This window comes from Solanum tuberosum, unplaced genomic scaffold (genome assembly GCF_000226075.1).
Source record: "Solanum tuberosum cultivar DM 1-3 516 R44 unplaced genomic scaffold, SolTub_3.0 scf00210, whole genome shotgun sequence".
NCBI lineage: Eukaryota > Viridiplantae > Streptophyta > Magnoliopsida > Solanales > Solanaceae > Solanum > Solanum tuberosum.
The window spans coordinates 245,669-268,235 of NW_006239135.1; the positions used below are offsets into that span (position 1 = coordinate 245,669).

Below are 22,567 nucleotides of genomic sequence, written 5' to 3' on the forward strand. Positions count from 1 at the left end.
CCCTTCCCCCCCCCCCCTCTCTCCCTCTCATCTGCCTAGTTGCAGCCCAAAAAATATTGCACATAAATATGACAATTGTATTTTGTATTATGTATCAAATGTAATTGTATTCCATAAATTGTATTTTATATTATGTATTGATTGTTTACGTATTTTGTATCAATTGTATTATGACAGTTTGTATTCTGTCAAAGTGCCAATTATATTCGTCGACACAAATTGTGTTCGTTAATACAATTGATCCAATTATATTTGATATATGATACAAATCAATTGTATTAATTATATTCAGACAATTATATTTGTATCAACTGTATTTGTGTTCTGTATCAATTGTATTCGTGATACAACAAATACAACATGTATTCATCCTCTCTCCCCCTCTCTCGACCTCGCTTGCCTCTCTCCTCTTAAAATGAATACAATTGTATTCGTTTTGATACAAATCAGTTCTATCAATTGTATCCATGATACAACCTGAAAACAACAAATTAAATACGACAAGTATTCAACCTCTCTCTTCTATCTCCTTGATTTCGCTCGCCTCTCTCCTTCCCCTAGCGTATAACTATTGTTCGTAATTAAGCAAATTATAGTTAGGAAAAATTACAGAAATCCTGCCTTTTAATTTACTTATTACCATTATCCCCTATAAGTTTTACAAATCTCTAAAATTCCTCATTTTCGCGCATCAGATTAGTGTATCTCGCACATCAGATTAGTGTATCATGTATAAAATGTACGTTAGATTAGTGTATCATGTATAAAATGTAATGTATCTTACTTAACGATTAATGTATCTCACGCATCATATTAATGTATCAGCACTTATATTATTGTATCCGTTTGAGGGATTTCTGTAATTATAAACTTTTAAGGGATAGATTGTAATTTTGCCTCAAAAGTATATGATTTCTGTAATTTGCCCATAAATTACAATCTATCCCTTAAAAGTTTATAATTACATAAATCCCTCAAACGGATACAATAATATAAGCGTTGATACATGCGCGAGATACAATAATATAAGTGTTGATACATTAATCTGATGCGCGATACATTAATATAAGCGTTGATACACTAATCTGATACACGAAAATGAGGGATTTTGGAAATTTGTAAAACTTATAGGGGATAATGGTAATAAGTAAACTAAAATGTGGGATTTTTGTAATTTTTCCTAGAGTTATGGGCACATCTCTAATTAAGCCCAAACTATAGTCATTTTTTAATGTTTCCAACCCAGATCTACCCAATTTGGTCCATCCCATAAAGTCCAATATATTTTTGGGCTAGACTTATAACCGGCTAAGGCCCAAAGATTCCGTCAGATCATCATCACTGCAACGCCGCGCTTTATCTCCTCTTCTGGAACTCTCCCTTCGTTCCTCTCACTGTCTAACTCACTCATTGAGTCTCTCCATGGGCTCATCTTCTACATTCTCTCTGTGCTCTCATCCAACGGTACTTTCCTCTACTCTATTAGCTCACTCGAACTTACAATTATGACTAAATTCTCACTTTTTTTCGTAATTTTTAGGTGAATTTTGAATTTAATGGTAGAAAAGTCGGATACGGATTGCAGAAATCGTTGAGCAGTTCATCCAGTTATTGTTTGATTCATATTTCGCCGATTTGTATAAGTAGTAGAAGAAAATGCTTGCAATTGAGACGTGTAATTGTTAGAGCTGCTTCGTCGTCTAGTACTGGTCCGAGACGTTCGACGAATACTCGGAGAGTTTACAAGGAATCACAAGCTCAAACGCCAGCATTGCCTGTTGACAGAATTGTTTCGTTTGTTGTGCCGGCTGGTGCCTTTGTGGTTATCTCTTTTGGTATTGACATTTTGCCTATTTTCATCTCTTTTTCTACTGATAGGCTTATAGCTTTAATTTCTTATGCTGAATTGAGCTTTTGAGGAGGATTTTGCGTTTGAGTACATTCGGTTATCACTACTAGTGTTGGAGCAATAAATAAAATAAGGAGTTAAAAATTACTTCTTTCAATATATGTTACACCTTTTAACTCAGACACAGAAAAAGAAGACTTTTGAATTTATGGTCTAAAGTACTAGAGTACTTGATTATTGGTGCACCTATAAAGTTAAATTGTTTCCAATTATAAAAAAAGTGACATCTTTTGGACAAATTAAAAAAGGAAGTGTGCCACATAAATTAGAACGGATTAAAAAGGGAAGTGTGCAATGTTTGCTTTCCATTATGTATCTGTAATGGTTTTAATTTTCTGTTTTTCTTGTATTGAAATTGTTTTTGCATCCTTTTGCGTCTAGTTTAAGCTCAATTGCAATGCACCTTATAACTGTGGCAAAAAATATGAAATTGCAAATGGTAAATTTGACATTCTTGCTCTTGTGTTTTTCACAATGCCAAGTTAGTGGCAGGCAAGGCTTTAGTATTTGGGGAAAGGGTCTAACTTAAGTGGGTTTCCAGTTTTGGCGGATACTGGAAGAGGTCAGGAATCATGAGGTCTTGTGTGAAAATTCTCAACTTAATAGAAAAGTTTGAAGTTATTGGAGTGCTTGGCAGTATGACAGAGACCTGATATTCAACCATGAATGGAGAACTTAAGGCTCTTTATATGGAACCTTTTAAGCTGTACATCCTGCAACGGATTACCCTCTTTTTGTTGAGTTATTCGTGACTAAGAAAATGAGTTAACACGGTAATGTTTCAGCATTTTAGAGGCTTAGATTTAAAACTTAGAAGTGCAAGGCACCTTACAGCCAAACAGGATTGCCATTTTCATTTTGCAGCCTTTTGATATCATTTTAGATGTTCTGCTGCCTGCACTCGTATGAATGTATTTTGTTTGACATTTTGACTGAGTGACACTGACCTGTTTTTTAGGTTCCCAATTGTTGCAATCATTGTAATCAATTTAATATGCTTTAATTATCTAATATAAATTAGCCATTGAAAATTATATTTCCTCTTTAAGAGCCATTTTCTAACAGCTTTTGAGATATAGGTTCTGCAACTTCACAAATTCATTCTCTTGAACCAACTTTGGTTGTAAAGCGGCTTGCTCAACACAACCATAAATCTGGTTTTCATCTTTTAGTTGCCAAATATAGTTCTATGCTTAAGGGACACCGGACATGTAGTGTGTGGTAGTTTTTTTTTTTTAAAAAAAAATTAGTGAGAAGATGATGACTTGTTCCGCAACTTATGGCATCCTCATTTAACTATCTTTTGAAAATCAAGAGGATTACTAGGAGGAATGCTCTTGTTCTTTTTAGTTGTTTTACTGGTGAAAGTTAATGGAATGTTATTAATATTGTGTAGAAATATTCTTAATGATTATGTTATATTGATTAAGAGCTCGTTTGGATTGACTTCAAAAAAGTAACTTTTTAAAGTGTTGAAAGTTATTTTAGAAATAAGTAGTTATGTGTTTGGATAAAAGTGTTGCAATTGAAATTTTTTTATTGATGTGTCTGGCAAATAAGTGTTGTTAAACACTTTTTTTTACCAAAATGTCCTGAAATACCCTTAAAACTGATAACATTATATAAAAAAAAGGTTTTGAGATGAAGGTCTTCAATGAAGTTGAAGACCGTGCTCATCAACATTCTAAATATATGTTGGATTTTCTCTATGTGAAGATTAGTGATTGAAAGCGAAGGAGGGTTTATTGGTAATAAATGCTTGAGGACACTTCAATGGCATCCTAATCAACAACGGAATATCCTAGAAAGAATAGTTGTGCTGGGGATAGAAATAGAATAGCACTTATATGGATGAGGTCATGAGCCTCCCTTCAGTAACTTACTTCAGTGTCGATCATCCTGTGAAATTTTCATGAAAAAAAAGAGAAAATTGAAATGTTGAAGAGGAACAAGAAAAATGTTGGTGAGAACGTTGGAGAAAACTAGGGCCACAACAACAAAAGAAAGTTGAGGGAAAGAGGAGATCTTAGAGTTTTATTTCACAAGGGCAAATTTGGAATTATATACATGAATTGAGGGTACAAAAGTAATATCCTTGGTTTTAAGTTATTTTTATATTTGCCAAACACTCCTAGAAGTCAAAAACTGACTTAAGTCGATTCAAACAGGCCCTAAGAATCCAAAAGATTAGGAAATAATCCTTATTATTGTAGGCTAAAACTTCTATTTAGGAGTCTTCTTGTATGGTTGTAAGCATCAATTAAAAAGAAGTTGTTATTCCCTTTTCAGATGTTATAGATCTTGCTAATGACTTAAGTAACTTCTGCCTATCAGTGCACGGCATTATGCTACTACTTTTGGGTGGACTTCTCTTTCCTTTTTACGTTTTACTGATCACACTTCTTTTTTCCTTCTGGTGGCACTGCAATTCTTTTTTACTTCTTAAGTTGACTTTACCACCAATCCGAGCTATGTGGATGATGTCCAAGAGATTTAACTTAGCATATACCTTCCGGTGGTTGAATTATAGATTCCTTTACATGTGTCGAAAAACACTTTCTTTCATTATTCAATTACCAGTAACCTTTTAGAAGAAAAAAATTTCAACGCTGCTTTTCTTTTCCATGATCATTCACTACTAATTAGACGATTCAGGTGACTGTTCTTGTTCTAATTACTTTTCTAGTTATTTGACCATCTTGAATATGAAGGAGCATGCTTGACGTTAAGTGAATCATTAAAAATATTGTGTAAATTATTCATAATAATTATGTTTTATTAGTTAGGAGAGCGGGAATTAGTAAACTTTCCTTCTTAATTTAGTTCAGAATTTCTATATGAGTAGCTCCTTGAATGTGGTTAAACCTTTCATTACAAGAGCTCATTTCTCTCTTCTTTTTTTACAATGTCAAATTCTAATAAACAGTTAATCAACCACTGGTATCGTTGCATCTAATTTATCTTAACATTCAAAGTTCTTACATTTCCATCTCCAAAGATGTTGCTCCATACTACTATTCTATATGATGCGATTGAATTCCTCTTTCATTGCCAATTACCTCTACTAATAACTTCTGAGCTCTTTCTGCCCAAAAAATTGAGGAGCTACTTAACTTGCATCTGCAGAAAGAGTAAATGTCTTAGTTTTACCACAGTGTTGCTCTGGTTCAGTCATTAACTATGGGCCCTGGCCATTTCTATTGCTGCACCCTTCCCAATGAACTCGTTGCAAGTTATATCCTTCCAACTTTCGCCTGGCATCCTTTCTCACGGAGGTTGAATCTTGTGAGAATGTGGCTGCTAGACTGAAGATCTTCCTCTTATGAATTGTGACTCGAAATAGAAATCTTAAGTAGAAGGAAGATTCTCTATATCGTACTAATCTATGTGTTCAGTTGACAGTTTTGTGGAAGCTGGTGGAGAAAGTTCTTCTACCCAAACCAGCCAAGACTACATCAGAAGAAAGCAAGTCTACTCAGGGATTGAAGTGGTCCATTGCCGCTGGGACAAACTTGTTACCTGGTTTTGGTGCAAAGATTGAAAGAGAATCCAAGCTGAGGCTTAATGACTTTGCTAAAGAGCTTAGATCTTTCAGCATTGTTGACATGTCAGGTAAAATTGCAGTCAGTTCTGGCTCAGCTGCTTCAGTATTAAAGTTGGTGGTCGTCTATGCTAAATGTTGTCATAATGAATATCTTCCTTCTTTATACCTTTGATAAAAAACCTTCTATCATTTGTAGTTTTCAGAAATGTGATCACGATGTTAAAATATTTGCCTTGACTTGTTAAATTCTTGAGTCCCACCTCTTTAGAAAGTTCAACATATAAAGATCAAAGCTTTACCGTGATTTATGATTAAAAAACATTTTGTGCATACTGATATTGCCTGAAGGAAACTTTCCAATCTTGTTTCATTTATAAGCTTCCCCCACCAAGTGCGCGACACACCAAAACCAAAGTTTTACTGCATCTTCCTTGTATTGTGATTCTACATTCTTTGCATACTGATTAAGGATTAAAATTGCAAGTCACAAGAGGTATTGGATTGAATGTTTTAGGCTTTGGCAGGTCGTAACTTTGGAGATGAGGGGCTCTTTTTCCTAGCAGAGAGTTTAGCATATAATCAGGTAATGTCTTTTGCTCTCTCTACCCCCCTCCCTCTTCCTTTATCTGTGTAGAGTATGTCATTATTTATCATGGTCCATCTTGTTAACCCAAGAGGATAAAGCCATAATCCTGTAATGTAGACAAGTAACAATACAATCCTGGCTTCTTTTTTTCTGGAATAATGTTTTTGGGCAAGTTTGGTTCCTTTACCAATGTACACTGCATTTCCTTTCATGTGATTTCCAGACAGCCGAGGAAGTAAACTTTGCTGCTAATGGAATAACTGCAGATGGATTGAAGGCCTTTGATGGCATATTGCAATCAAATATTGCTCTAAAGACTCTTAACCTATCTGGAAATGCTATTGGGGATGAAGGAGCCAAGGTAATGCACAGATGATATAGGTGAAAATCCAAAGCAGTGAGTTCTTGGAATACAGATGACTAATAAGCAGATCCTAACTTTCCCTTTGCACTTACTTAACTGTTATACCAATTTAACACGTGTATTTATGGTCATGCTTTGTATTGTATTTCTCATCTCCGCCTTGGCACTTCAGGAGCAATCACGTCTATTTGGTGTTAATTTATGTTTGCAGTGTCTATGTGATATACTGGCAAATAACTCTGGTATTCAAAAGCTCCAGCTGAACAGCACTGGCTTAGGAGATGAGGTCTTGAACATGCCTTGAGCATTTAATTGAAATGCTGTTGCTAACTTGCGATGGTATTTTCTGCTTTCTGGTAAATTATTGCTTAAATTTCGCTGCAATGGTTTGTCTGAATTTTGCAGGGAGCCAAAGCCATTGGTGAAATGCTGAAAAAAAATTCAACTTTGCGTGTTCTTGAACTAAACAATAATCTGATTGACTATTCTGTATGTTATTAAGCAGAACTTGTAATTTGTATTTCCTAGTTATTAATTATCTCAATTTCTGAAGGAAAACATGTTTGATTTGGATATGGAAATAGGGATTTTCAGGTCTTGCTGGATCACTTCTTGAGAATAAAACTTTACAATCCTTGCATCTGAAGTAAGCAAAATTTATTCTGCTGTCTTTCTGCGCCCATCCTCATTTGTCGTATGTCAAATGTAGCAGTTAATTATTTTATTTTTCTTTATTGGTTTGGAGGGTGGGGGTGGGGGGAAAAGAAGTGGATTTTAATTTGTGAGGGAAAGCATATCAATTCTTATTTTCCCTTATATCTTTTAATTTATGTGCTTTAATTAACTGTTCAGCGGCAATTATGGTGGTGCTTTAGGGGCTGCAGCACTGGCTAAAGGCTTGGAGAGCAATAAGTCCTTGAGGGTACATTTCTAATCAATTCCTTCCTCCCACTGAGACCCTTCGCCTTTTGCTCTTTTTTTTGTTCTTGTAATTTGACTTGGCAAATAATTGAGCTTTTTTTCAGCCTTGATATCTTGCTTCTGCGTCATTGGACTGTTTCTTAGTATTTAACTTCTGCACTCATGTTTCCCTTCTTTTTTTTTTTGGGAAACAACCTCTCTACCTCCACAAGGTATGAGTAAGGTCTGGGTACACTCTCCCCACCCCAACCCCACTTGTGGGATCACACTGGGTATGTTGTTGTTGTTACTCATGTTTCCATTTGATTGTATAGAAGAGCTCTTCTTTTCAAAAGCTTCAATTTCCTCTGTGACTGCTGACACTGGGATTAAGTGTTAAATGCACTAATGTTATTAGATAAACTTCTTCAGGGGGTTTCTTAATGTTCCTCACCAACAATCCGAGGTTGAAGCTAGATCTGTTCCGCCCAAAATGGAAATGGGCTACTGTTTACATATTACTATATATCATTAACATACACCTGTATATTCAAAGGTGTTTGAAAAGATTCTTTATGTGCAGGAACTTTATATGCAGGGGAACTCTGTTGGTGATGAAGGAGTACGGGCATTAATCTCGGGCCTATCTTTGCGTAAAGGTTTGCTTATTGGATATAATTAACCATTCTCTCTAAACACATATTGGCGTTGTTTCCTGTGCATCTTTTTTGAAAGGTCACCATCATATGTCTGCAGGGAAACTTGTCTTACTTGACCTTGCCAACAATTCAATTACTGCTAGAGGAGCATTTCATGTTGCCGAATACGTCAAAAAAAGCAAAAGCTTACTGTGGTTGAATCTCTATATGAATGACATCAAAGATGAGGTAATTGAACCACTTAGAACTTTTCACAGTTTTTTTCCTTTGTAATGTAGAAGACTCTTCTCAGCCTTGTCCTTCTCACTGCAATCAGTAGACTCTCTTGAACTATTTTATGGTTTTATTTTATGTAACAGAAGCAAAGAATGAGAAAGCTTGAGTTTTTGTCAAGTTGAAACCACTAAAATAAGATAGAAAAGATTTTTGGGTAAGAGGGTGAGGATTGATTGTCGAGAAAAAACAAAAAGAATTTGATTGGTTAGAGCTGAAGGTGATGGCTGAGTCGTTCTTGAAACCAATCATAAGTTCAGATCACATGGTTAGGAAATTTTATAATGGTACTTACCATTAAAGAATATAATTTTAAGACTAGGTTTAATCACTTTGGGGATTCTTGCCAGAAGAAAATTAGAAGGGTTGCATGGTGTTGGATGAACTGAGGTCTTTTTAAATTTTGTCAGCAGTTCAGAAAGATAAAACTCAAATAATCCCAAATCTGTAGGGGTAGCTTTATTTTTTCCCTTCAAATACATATGCATATGGACAGACATATTAACTATGTAAAAATGAATACTTTTATAGTCCTGCACAACTTTAACGTTAATATTTCAACAGTGAGAAACCTAACTGTGCTCCTCTTGGATTATAGTAGAACTGTCTGCATCCACCATAATTAAACTGTGTTCATTGGAATCAAAAGGAAAGCTTTGTGGTCGAAGCAGAAAGATAAAAAATTGATGATTGGAGGAAATTGGTACGGATTCAGTAACAGAAGGTTAAATCTGTTGTGAAGAGTTCAAGGGATTTGGGCTGCAAAGAAGGATTTTTTTCAGAAATTTATGGGGGTGGGTTTGCATTCGACAGGGTAGTTGCTCAGAAGCACAATTAAATTTCTGCTGGAGAAGAGCTCATGTGCTGGCAACATCAGATTGAAACATAAAGTCAAACTTTAACCATATCCTTGGTAGATTAGACCAAACTAGCTAATGTTGATTACCCATTCCGGAAACTTAAGGCTATGGTTTACAATGACAGAGTACAGTGTCTACAAGCAACAAGTCCTGCACAAGAACTTGGAAAGAACTCTCTAAGTTAGCTCGCAAAAAAATTTACTGCCTTCATTTGTGTCAATAAACTTCACATGTAATCAGTAGCCTCAAGTTTCCCACTTCTTCAATTCAACCCAGTTTCTTTTTGTTGGTATGCGATTTCCTTGGTGTTGAAGATTAAAGGCGAAGGCTTTTTGTTTTAAAAGAGTACACAAATCACATGCTTTTCACTTGAGAAACTACCGTTAATATTTGACGTCAAATTTGGGAAGGACCAAAGGTGTCCATTTTTTGCAAAGACGAAGGATTTATTTTATCCACAGTTATATTTGAAGGACAAAGTGTAACCTGTCCCCATAAATAAGGGATCATTTGAGTTTTTACATTGCAGATCCAGACTCGATCTCTTGATATGCATTGACTTTTCCTTCTTTTTTTTTTCCCCCATTTACATCAATATCCATCAGGGAGCTGAAAAGATTGCAGAAGCTTTGAAGGAGAATCGCTCGATAACTAACGTTGATCTTGTAAGAGTTGTTTCCTCTTTTCTATTTTATTCAACATTTCTTGTTTTGTTCATGGAGGAGGTTGGGTTTCTTAATCTTATCAGAGCATAATTTTCTATTTGCTCTGATGGCTGGAATTCTGCGAATTTTACAGGGGGGCAACGACATACATGCTAAGGGTATTAGTGCCATAGCAGAAGTTCTGAAAGATAATTCTGTCATTACCTCTGTAAGTTTCATCAAAATGTTAACTTTTACTGATTTATTGGACAAACTTAAATACATTATACTTCAAATTTCTCACGAACAGTTAGAACTTGGTTACAACCCCATTGGACCAGAGGGGGCAATGGCATTAGCAGAGGTACTCAAGTTTCATGGAAAAGTAAAAGATCTCATGCTTGGGTGGTGTCAGGTAATGCATGGATTGTTTCATATATGCCTTCTTTAACTATCTCTTTTAGCATGCTCACTTAATTTTGTTCCAGATCGGAGCCAAAGGTGCAGAATATTTTGCCGATATGTTGAAGTACAATAGTACCATATCAACTCTAGACTTGCGAGCCAATGGACTTAGAGACGAGGTTTCATTCAAAGTTTATAGTTCTTCTATTGTGCCACAATCTTTAATTTCCCTCAAAGTACATAACCATTTCCTTTTTCAGGGTGCAATCTGCCTTGCTCGGAGTTTAAAAGTGGTCAATGAATCTTTGACGACACTCAATTTAGGGTTCAATGAAATTAGAGTATGCAACTCTTTTCCAGTACAAGTACAACCACCTGTCTTGATAAAGGTATCATCTTGTATTAACTTAGTTTCTGTTGCACACAGGATGAAGGAGCTTTTGCTATCGCTCAAGCACTTAAGGCAAATGAAGATGTTAGACTCACATCTTTAAATCTTGCCAGTAACTTCCTCACCAAATTAGGACAGGTAACATCAAATGATAATATTATTCTTTTATTTTAGCTGTTTTACGCGATTTTTAGTTCCTTACAATATCCGGATGGATTCCAAATTTCAGACAGCTCTCACAGATGCAAGAGACCATGTGTTTGAGATGACTGAGAAGGAGCTTGCTGTTATGTTCTAAAATACTACATTCCTTAGATCAGATATATTTTCCTCCCTACTTGGGGCAAGGTAGATAAGTATTTTTTTTTCTATTCTGGGGGAATAGAATCGCAGCCTACCATGATATTCTTAAGAGTCCCACCTTAGTTCCCTTTTGTGACTGAAATCATTTTGAGCGGGGAACAGTGGAAATTTTGATATCGAGATACACACTGATATTATAAAAAATGTTCCTTTTCTGAAACTTTTTTTTTTGCCTGATAACGTTAGTGGCAAGTACATAGAGATTACTTCTATTCACCATTTCAGATTCATTCTCTGGTTTGAAACTCTTCTGAGTTGTTGTTCTTTCCCTATGGCCTTTTAAGCTTATTTTGGTGTTGCAGGACAGAATTAGCTAACTTTTAGTTTGTCATTCAACTGTTCTAAAGTTTTCTGATAATTGTACTGTGCTCTAATGCTTATCCATCCCCTTGAAAAAATAACAGAAGGATAAAGAAAGTTTATATCAAAATCAGTAGGTCACTTTAGTAGTTAAAAATTAAGTGTAATAGCATTTATTGATTTGACGTAAACATTTATTGTGATTACTTTTTGCTGGAAAGATTTATCCAGATTCTTGTTGGGATAATTGCCTTGCATTGCTTTACTGAGAGAATTTGGATTGTTCAAAAGGGAAGTTCGGTGCATAAAATACCTTGCATTAGATGCAGCTTAAGAGATGTGACATAAATAACTTACTCTAATATAAAGTTTTAGTGATTGTTTTCACTGCTTGAATTCGTGACCTATACCATTGTTCCAAGACCATGATTCTTTGAACGGAATTTTATATTTATCACCTTCCGTGCCCTCTTTTGCCACTGTCAGCTGCCTAATCTAAAAGAGAAGAGGAAAAGAGTATTCACTTTGAACGTACAATTCACAAACTGATTGTTTATTTAATAGACCATCTTATACATTGAACTTGTAAAGTTTTTTTTTTTTTAAAAAAAATGGATTTTAGCTGGATAAGTTGGCCAGCTGGGGTTATCAGAATCTTTTAAGAATTCAGTGGATAACTCTTCAAAATTACTTCGAACAGAGTGTTTTCAGGACAGAGCTGATGAACATAAAATGTGGCTAACCTCTCTAAATGACATGTCAAATGAATACGCTTAGAGATCGAATTCAAGATTTTAAATTAAAAATTTATCACGAAAATCGATTTTGCCACCATATAAATTGAAATGTAAAAGTAATACCTAATTAATACAAGTAAAATGAGTAATATTTTTGTATTTTTGTCTCCTTGTACGTACTGTTCCTTTTTTTTTTTTTTTTGTAGTAAGTAGTGCAGATTTTGAGGAAGCTCCAGCTCAAACATTACATCACTAAGCGGTTTTAAATGTCGTCTTTTTATTTCCATGTTCTGCTCTTCTTTCTTCTCTTATTTATCAAATTCTTAATCAGATCGAGTGTATCGAAAATAACATCTTTATTGTACAACGTACACATTATTTTTTCCCTAAATATGTTATTTTTTATAGCATAAAATTCTTGCATAACTAATTCATCAAACAAACTTGTCAAATAATGTTACACTCTCATATTCCCTTGTGTTCAAATTATTATTATTATTATTATTATTATTATTATTATTTTGGGGGTGGAGCAAATATTCCCAATTGCAACCCACAGAGAGGATGTGATGGCCACTTGGTAAAGTTTCTTAAATTGAGCAGCTTTACATTGAATCTTTGTTTTGGCATGCCACGATTGTTTGTCTACTCTCTGCCTCAAGCCTGTTTCCAGGACCATTGCATTGAGTTTAGAGCCCAGTGAAACTTCTAAATTTGCCAAAAAATAGAGAAATATTCTTATAATATACTTCCTCCGTTCATTTTACTTGTTACTTATTCTTAAAATAAATTTTCGTTTTTATTTGTCACTTTGACACATCAAGAAAAGATAATAATTTTTTTTTGGCATGTTTTACCCTCATTAATAAGTAGTTATTTTCCAAATTTTTCAAGACATCATTTAATAGTGGATAGTTTGGTAAAATACATATATCATTAATTATTTTCTTAGTGAGTATGTCAAGTCAAACGTGACAAGTAAAAATGAACGGAAGAGTAATACTCCCTCCGATCTATTCATTTTTATTTGTCTATACTATATTATATTAATAATAGTTGAGCTAATTTTATCACTTTTAGTTTCAATACATTAAATTTAAATATATTTTAAAGATAATATAACAAAATTATTATTTTTTAAGACGGAGAAAGTAGTAGTAATAATTAAAGATTAAAGAAGAGACAGATTAATTAATTCTTCCACTTCACTCATTAGTGTTTGCTTAAGAATCTTTACTCTTTTCCTGTCCATCTCCCATTATCAGTACCACATGTTCCTTCCATTTCAAATGGTGAAAATAGTTTAAAATATCTCGAGTTATTATTTGAAATAGGCTCAAAACTTATGATTTTGGTTTAAAAATTTACTTTCATGATGACTTTGGATTAAAAAAAAATATTTTGTTATTACATTTTTGGCTAGAAAATATCATGAAATATCTAAATAACTCAATATAAAGAAATAAATTTTAGATCTACTTCAATTTCAAAAATTAGTTTATGAGAAGGTTTCATCTCATTAATCATTAATGTGAGACTTTTTCATTATTTAACAACCCGCTCATGCTCATGAATGAACATTTGCAGTGTGGACAATTTTATTTGGGAGCCTAAATCCTAATATCTAGTGAAATGAATCTTGCTATGATACTATGTAAATAAATAAACTTTGAACCTAACTTAAAATTAATAGAACCACAAGATGAAAAAAAAATAAAAAAAATAGCAGGATTGACTGGTCTACTTTGATGATCTGTTATTTGAAGTAAAACTAGGGGCAATTAGATCACAAGATTCCTATAAATTGTTGGGCACTGACTTTGTTGCACCCAAAAAAGAGTACCAAAGTGGTCATCACAAACTACAAGAAAAAAACTCAAGGCAAAATAACAAAAATAAAACATTTCATTCAAAAACTCCAAAAAAAAAAAAATGTCTTCAAGATTGCTTATTCTTTTCACTTTCTTCCTCTTCTGCCTACTTGTTCAAGTAAACTTTTTGAACCATTAATTAATCACCTAACTACCATATGATTTTGTTGTTAAACTATTTTTTTTGTGCTATTACTTGTCTAATTATTTTAATGTTCTTTGCTTGTAGGTCTCTTCTGATATTGACATTGAAGACCACCAAAATCAGGTATTTCTTTACTCTTTTTCCATCATTTAACAAAAAAATGACACTTAAACTAAACATTACAGAAATTATTTGTCCTAATTAACATATATAATAAAATAAGAGTATAAACAAATTATGTTAAGAGTGTCTCACACTAGTCAAGAGAATGAGTTGATGTCTCCTAGTTTGGACAATCGTTACCTTATGAGCTACTCCTGTTGTTTCAATTTGTTTGTCGTAATTTCCTTTTAGTTTATTCTAAAAGAAATTGTCTTTTCCTTAATTTTGATTTAAAAAAAATTCAACTTTTCACGTGATATATTTGCAAGGACAAAGAATAATTTCTCTCTTACCTTGTTATTGTTCATATTGGTTGTGCAAATCTTTGTTAGGTGGTGAGAGGAGGTAACAGGAGACTCTTGCCCTATGTTGGTAAGTTTCAATTCTCAATCTATTTCAATTGAAAAGAAAATAATAAGAGCCTATTTTTATTAGACGTTAATAAATTTTAAGGGTTGAAATTGATTTTATAAATAAATCGTTACTTATTTGTATAGAAAACGAACAATTTATCTATGTTTTATATCAAATAAATAATGACTTATTATCAGTTTTAATAATAAATTATCAAAACTGATAATAAGTTATCATTTATTTGGTATATAAAACGTAGATAAATTCTTCTTTTTTCTAAAATGACTAAAGTACCCTTGGAACTTTTTCAAATTTTGTAAATTTATATGTTCCTTTTAAATAAAAAGAAGAAAGACATAAATGGAGAAAGTTTGTAGTTTTGTAAGATATTTTGAAAACCATAAGTTAAGAATGACCAACTTATGACAATAAGCACTTGACTATTTTTGGTGTTTACTTTCTCTTTTTTTTTCGTAATAAAATAAAATCAAAACACGCAATTTGACCAGCTTACAAACTTAGTTACACACCCGAAGAAAACTCAAAAATTAAAGTTTTAATGAGTCTGTTCGATTTATTATTGTTTTGAAAAAAAAAAATGAACAGATTGTGGAGGACTATGCAAAGTGAGATGTAGCAGGCACTCAAGACCAAATTTATGCAGCAGAGCTTGTGGGACTTGTTGTATGAGGTGCAAATGTGTTCCTCCAGGCACTTTTGGTAACAGAGAAATTTGTTGGTAATGCTACACAGACATGACTACTCATGGAAACAAGACCAAGTGCCCTTAATTTATAAAGGCTACTATAAGAAAAAAAATATATGAGAATATGTGTTTTGAGATTTTGATGTAATGTTGTGATGGTGGTTTTCTTATTTAGTGTAGTTGTGTCGTTTGGTAGCTGGTTAGAATTAATGAATCAATGTATTATTTTATGTATGTATTGCTTATGCTGGGATTAGTTATTCATGTATTAGTTATTTCACCTTCTATCATGCATAAAATAATGTATAAATTCTCTCATAACTTATACATGTATTAGTTATGCGATTTCTAAATTATCATCAAATATCGTAGTAATTTTATATATGAAATTATGAATAATATATTTTATATCTACCTATCAAATGTCGTATAAATTATATCAAAGATAATACATAAATAATTTGAATCTTATCCAGCTACCAAATAATTTAGATGTTTTAATATTCTTTGATGACTAGTCTATGCTGGTTGAATCAAAGCTTATAATTCACGAGCCAAGTTATGGTATAACAAGTGAATGTTAACATGCTATTTTATCGAAGTCGATTAATGTTTTTCATAAATATTATGTATGATTATTTTTTATTAAGTGGCGTACCTGTATAAATATTTCTTACATCATGAGTACCTAAAATTTAAACTTATCTTGTTAAGTTTGTTCATGCGAACAATGTAAATATTTTTATACCACCAAAACATTCTACTAACAAATTAACTCCATTTAGGTCAAATATTGCAAAATAACAGTTTCTTGGTTTTATATTACTTGACTTTTATTGATGTGCCACACTTTTTAAGAAACCTTTAATTAGTAGTTTATTTTGTAAATTAATTTTATTAATAATACTTTATAACTCTAAATATTGTTTTTAATGTAGTTATTTAATACAAAAGATTGTAGAAGGAAAAAGTAACAAAACTTTCTTGATTTACTAAAACAGATAAGTAAAATGAAACATTTAGTTTGGGGTAGGGCCCTGAGAAAAATGAAACGAAAAGAGTAACTTTTACTTTTTTAAAACATTCTAAAAGGAAAGTAAAACACATGAAACAAAACAAAATGAATATAATATTCAATAAAATAAAAAGGAAAGTAAAACACATTAAACAAAACAAAATGAATATAATATTCAATAAAATAGGCAGACCTCAGGGATGGTGGGCCGGACTACCAGTTTGGAACAGGCCCAATAACCAATAATCTAATTAAGCCCATCATAAAATCATGCTTGACCAATAAAGGCAGTGACCAAGTTTATCACCAAACCATGTTTCTTTGTAATTTGCAAGATTTGAACCAAATATTAGAATAAATAAAACAAACATGACATTTTTTAAGTCATTCCTAAAAGGAACGATAGTCTTTTACTTTTAGAAACTTATGTAACTTTGAAAAATAGTCAAATTAACTTTTGAAAAGTAAAACATAACAACTAATACAGAACATGAGTAATCCTAATCCAAATTATAAATGTACAATTAACACAAAACATTAAAAGTAACTTCCCATTTCAAAAGGTCATATAAGATGAGAAAATTTTAAAATCATATAACCTAATCTTCATTGCTCTCTAATGAGCTAAGCCATGAAAATAACACTAACAATAAAACCATATTTGATTGCTAAGCAATCAAGAATGTCTACTACTTCATCTAGCAAACTAAATTTAGACTTTCCACAAATTCATTAATAGCCTTATCAGAGCTACCTCCTTCACTAACTGTTTTCTTAGCCAAATCTCTCAATTTTGTTGCATTTTTCCTAATCTCAACACTCTTTTCCCCTTTCATTACCTCATTTAAACAAAATAACAACTCTTCTCTTTTAACAATTCCTAACATCTCATCCAACTTAGGCCTCAAACCAATCTCCCATATCTCATCTATAAACTTAGCATCCGTCATTTGATCAGAAAATTGAGGCATAGCCACCATTGGTACGCCAAGGCTTAGTCCTTCAAGAGTCGAATTCCATCCACAGTGAGTCACAAAACAACCAATAGCTTGATTTGCTAGCGTTTCGAGCTGATTGCACCATGACACAATGAGTCCTTTACCTTTTGTGGATTCTATGAATCCTTTAGGCAATTTGCATTCTTCAGTATCTCTTACAACCCAAAGGAAATTCATGTTGCTTCCTATTAAAGCATATGCTATTTCTTCCATTTGTTTTTGTGTAAGTGATACCATACTTCCAAATGAAATGTAAATTACTGATTGTTTTGGCTTTGTTTTTAGCCAATTGAGACATTCTTCACTAAGGGGTTTCCATAGACTTGCTCCATAACCTTTGTCATTTTCTATTCTTCCATCCAAATATAAAGATGGCACCATTGGTCCTATCAACTTTGCTGGCCAAAACTTTGAAACTCCTCTTGCTATCTGAAATTAAATGCCGTTTAATTTTGTAGTCTTAGATAAAGAATAGCCAAAAAAGAAAAAAAATATTCTTTTTAAAACTGACTAAAGAGAAAGATAAATATAAGTATTTAGCGTAACACAGCGTATCCGAATAATCCAATATCCGGCATCTTTTTTCCTTCAACTATTCAATATTCGAAGTTTAGCATAAGCGTATCCGAACAATATAAGTGGTAAACATAAAGCGCTAAAGTTTTTTTTGTTCTTAAAATGTTCAAATCGTACTCAGTGGCGGATCCAAGATATCGATTAAGAGAGTTTGAAGAAAGTAGTGTTTAAGATTTAAACTTGAAACCTCAATGTGAGTTTTGATATCCCTAACCACTAAGTCAACTTCTAATCTTACATTCAAGCTTAAAAATACCATATAATACAATGTAATTTTTTACCGAGAAGGTTCGGGTGAACCCCTCGACTACCTCTAGGTCCACTCCTGACAGTACCGTAAAAATAAAAATATATTATAAAAAATGACGTAAAGTATTTTTTTTGTTTGTAAAAGGCTAGAAAATCATCTCCCCGTCCCACAAAAATCATAAATAAAGTAACAAAAGATGCTGGAACAATTATTAACATGCAACCAAAAGTATGAGGCCCCAACCAATTATTGAAGAAACATACCTCTCCTTCAAGCTCTTGAAAAGAATTATCAAAAATCCAATCAGCATTTTCAACATTAGAAAATTGGCTCATTTTCATAGCTAAATAAGCAGGATAACTTTCAGGCTCTTTAATAAATCCAGGAACATCATTTGGGTACAAACAAGGCAAACCAGGCAATAACAATGGCTCATTTTCTTCGATTTTCACGGGCAACGAAAACGTTCCATGGTGGATATGAGCAAACACAGCACAAACCATAGCTGAATTCGTAAAAAAAGATGCTCCATATATCCCATGTTTTTTCGCGACATCAAGAGCCCATGGAAAGAAGGAATCATAAACAATGCAACTTATAGGATGTGTTGAATTTTCGTAATTTGTGAGTATTTGTGATAGAGTTCTCGAACCATTTTCTTTGAACGATTTGAGGAATACGTCTGTATTTTGGGCTTGAGTATAACCACCTTCGTCAAATCCATCAGAAATTGGTTCAACAGAGATGTTAGGTGAATGAATAGAGTTAACAGTGTATTTAGTTGTGGCTATTGTTGATTTAACACCTTTTGAAGCTAAACGTTTAGCAAATTGGAGAAGTGGATTAATGTGACCTTGGCTGGGGTATGGTACTAATATAACATGAGGCTCAATTGTTGTGACTTTGGCCATTTTTTTGGTATAAAATAAAGAAAACCAAACACTTTATAATTTGTTTGAAAGAAAATGGAATGATATGCATTATTTATAGGCTACAATAGTATGTTGTACAGTAGATTACCTCGACTTAATGTTTGTATTGACTTTTGACTTGTTTTTATCCTGAAAAAATTAAAGGAGACTAATGAAATATACTATTTATATTGATTTTTCACTTTGACTAATTTTTAGTTTATTTAAAAGGTAAATTGACTACAATAGTATGTTGTACTAGTAGATTACCTCGATTTAATGTCTGTATTGACTTTTAACTTGATTATCCTGAAAAAATTAAAGGTGACTAATGAAATATAATATTTGTATTGATTTTTTTACTTTGACTAATTTTTAGTATAACTTAAAAGGTATTTTGACTTAAAATCAGGTAAGTAAATCTAATCATGCTACAAGAGCCGTCAAGATGGGCTTAGCCCATGGAGCCGGCCCAACCCAACCTGTTATTGGGTAGGGTTGAGATAGAATTTTTTAAGTCCATGTAAAACTAGGGCTTATAAGCCCGGTTCATATAAACCCTTGGACTTTGAGGCTTGATCGAAGTCGGGCCGGGGTCGGCCCATCGGCCAAAATTTTTTATTTAAGGGTAACTTACAATAATTTCACTAGTATATAATCTAATTACTTAAATACACATTATTTTATAATATTATGAATCTTACCAGATTTTGGTACGTCCAGATACATGTATCTTGGAATATATGGACTCAAAATTAGGTTAATTTGTTCTAGATACACTCTATTCAAGTAGATTCACATGTATCTAAGATGCATATACAAATCTCGCGCCCTCGCCTTCCTCTAATCTTGTTTGCACTCTCTTATCTCGCTCGCGTATCTGGTATGCGAGATACATGTTAATTACATTAGACTTCTTGCTAGTGTTATTAAATCAACACCATTGTTAGCCATATTTGATTTGAAAATCTTCTCATTTTCTTGATGTTATAGAATTATAAGTTTGAAAAGAAAGAGAAAAAAAAAGAGCTAGTCCGCCCAAGCCCTCGGTCCTTCTAGGGTTGGGTTGGGTTGAGCATTTTCATGCCCTTCCGAATGAAGGACCAGCCTGCCATAGCCTTTCAAATTCCTTGGTCTGCGAGGCTTGAGCTGGGTGGGGCTAGGCCAGCCCTTTTTGACATCTCTACATACTATACTATAAAAACAATTGAAGCAAATTAATAAAATATGGTACTAGTAGAGTGACGTCATTGCTTACATGGGGAAGTGACGTCAGCAAAGCATACTTAATAATTGTGCCTTAAATTCGGTTGATATTTCCATTTCTGGTACCACGCTTAATGTTGTTGTCTATATATAGAATCACTGAGCATGGCACATGTCACAACCCAATCCATGTCACATCTTAATTGTTCATTTCGAGATGCGGATTTTTATCGAGGCGGATTCAAAATTTAAAAATTAATCTTTTTGTGTATAACTTTTTAAAGTTTGTATAAACGTGTAGTTTTCGGATTTTGTATAATATAATTTATATAATGTAATTTGTATAATATATTTTGTATAATTGTTTAAAGTTCATATGTTTATGTTTGTATTAATTCGTTATTTCGAAGTTTATCATATTTGTATAATTTCAAACTTTATATTACTCAATTATACAAAAACACGCGAATTACACAAACGTACCTGCGAAGCATACAAACGAGATGCGAATTATACAAATTACTGTCCTCTATCGCTCGTCAGAATAAACAAATACATATGTATGTGTAATATACAATTATCTAACCGATATACATATACAATTCACCTCTCTCCCACTCTCTACCCTCTCTCACTTGCCTCTCTCCTCCCTCTCCCAGTCTCGCTCGTCACTCTCCTCCCTATAACATGTAACTACGAATGGTAATTAGCAAACTATAGCTATGGAGCGTAATTAGACTATTTTTTAGTGGTTATTTGCGAAAGTTCTTTTTTTTTAATATAATTTTTAAAAATTGATTATTATTATTTTTTAACGTAAAATATTGTATTAACTCGCTTTAAAACACGTGTAATTATGTATTTGTCCAACTCAACAACATTAATATCACATAAATTAGGGTCAATGATCTGAGAGGTTTAAAATATTATATTCTGATGCGTTTAAAAATTTAGTTAGCAAAGTAATAAGTATAAGAATCCAATGACAAATGAAACAAAGTATACGGATCTTTCATATCATTCCACCTGCATTTTATAAAATTATTTTGTTTCTTCTTTGAAGTTGTAATTTAGTTAACGTGTTGTATACGCCTCATCTTCAAAAACTTCACGTCTTATTCGCCAGAACCTTATCGACGCCCACCTGTCTTAAAGTATACTTTACTCCGGGCCCCAGTGGCCATGTCGAGAGGTCCCCATGTCGATAGCCTTACAAGTTACAATATATTGAGGGTAGCAAATATTTATTATTATTAATAATTTAATCTAAAAATACTTTTATTATTATTTAATAAATGAGTCGCCACTTAATTTTTAGTAAAAAATCAAGAAAAAAAATAAAATAAGGTTTCTCAAAGGATTCAAACAGATAAAATCAATTGAAAACAAGGGTTCGAGTTCAATGTACATTCCGAGAAGGTGTTAGGCCCTCGGAATGCCCGCTAACTCGCGGTTGACCGATGATTTGACCAAAATGATTTTTGACTAATTTTAAAATTTCAACTTAAGTAAAAGAATTTATTTATTTTAATTAATTATTTTTTTTAAAATTTAACTAAGTAAAGAACTCATGACTTTGACTAATCTTAAAAAATTAACAAAAGTAAAAGAACTCATTTATTTTAACTAATTACTTTTTAAAACTTTAAATTAAGGAAAAAAAAACTCATTTATTTTAACTTATTTATTTATTACTATTACTATTTTTATCCCTTCATTTATCTTAAGGGGGTGGGTGGGGAATTTTCTAAAGGGGAATAGTTCATAAAATGTCAACCAGACTAATATTAAAAATAAAAATTAAGTAATAAAATATATATGTTTTAATTTGAAAATAAAATGAAATGACCATTCTTAGGGAATTTAATTAAGTTAAGTCATAAGATAATCAAAGCGTTAGTCGAATACAATAAAATACAAATAATAAGATAGGGAGAGGAGATAATTAGACTTGGGCTTTGGCCCAAATCAAATTGAATTGCCCATTTTTCCATTTTTCAGACGATATACACCAAGTGTATATACGATGTATACGTCATATATACAACTTGTGCTTGAACTCCCGGGCATTAAATCATTTGAGCTCCATATTTCCACCCCTTTCCAACCTGTATTTCTACGTTTTAAATATGTATATCACCATTTTGCCATGTATATCAGTGTATACAGCAGGTATACAATGGGTATACAGCCCTTTCTTGGGCTTTCTAGAATCGGAGAATTGAATTTCCATCCCCCCGCATTTCGCATTCTGCCCTGTGCACTCGATAATCTGACTTACGTAATGACGAAAGAGATTTGAGCCTCTTTGGCTCGATTCGGGAGTGCAAGAAAGAGATGTTCGTCATAGACTCAAAGGAGTTCGTATGCCACACGACAAAAGGGAAAAAATAATAATTAGTATTTTGAAATGAAGAAAGGCAAACAAATGAGACATG

The 22,567-nt window shown here is 32.9% G+C and overlaps 3 protein-coding genes across 3 annotated transcripts; 2 read left to right on the top strand and 1 right to left on the bottom strand.

Moving 5' to 3' along the window:
• The first annotated feature begins 1,330 nt into the window (after window positions 1-1,330).
• Window positions 1,331-11,202, top strand: LOC102602530 (protein NLRC3). Its single transcript, XM_006355872.2, has 18 exons — window positions 1,331-1,464; window positions 1,541-1,835; window positions 5,312-5,521; window positions 5,978-6,036; window positions 6,263-6,400; window positions 6,615-6,689; window positions 6,809-6,892; window positions 6,988-7,049; window positions 7,256-7,325; window positions 7,887-7,962; window positions 8,060-8,190; window positions 9,701-9,760; window positions 9,894-9,968; window positions 10,050-10,154; window positions 10,228-10,323; window positions 10,405-10,485; window positions 10,572-10,673; window positions 10,765-11,202. Exons 1-18 carry the CDS (start codon window positions 1,423-1,425, stop codon window positions 10,831-10,833), a joined length of 1,830 nt encoding a protein of 609 aa, XP_006355934.1. The 5' UTR covers window positions 1,331-1,422; the 3' UTR covers window positions 10,834-11,202.
• Window positions 11,203-13,747: 2,545 nt separating this feature from the next.
• LOC102602866 (gibberellin-regulated protein 3-like) lies at window positions 13,748-15,412 on the top strand. The gene is made up of 4 exons (XM_015312608.1): window positions 13,748-13,924; window positions 14,036-14,074; window positions 14,446-14,485; window positions 15,074-15,412. Exons 1-4 carry the CDS (start codon window positions 13,868-13,870, stop codon window positions 15,208-15,210), a joined length of 273 nt encoding a protein of 90 aa, XP_015168094.1. The 5' UTR covers window positions 13,748-13,867; the 3' UTR covers window positions 15,211-15,412.
• A 1,313-nt stretch (window positions 15,413-16,725) lies between these two features.
• Window positions 16,726-18,947, bottom strand: LOC102603088 (UDP-glycosyltransferase 74B1-like). Its single transcript, XM_006355873.2, has 2 exons — window positions 18,276-18,947; window positions 16,726-17,615 (listed from the first exon to the last, which is right to left on the bottom strand). The coding sequence occupies exons 1-2, from the start codon at window positions 18,921-18,923 to the stop codon at window positions 16,887-16,889; spliced, it is 1,377 nt and encodes a 458-aa protein (XP_006355935.1). The 5' UTR covers window positions 18,924-18,947; the 3' UTR covers window positions 16,726-16,886.
• Between the last annotated feature and the right edge of the window lie 3,620 nt (window positions 18,948-22,567).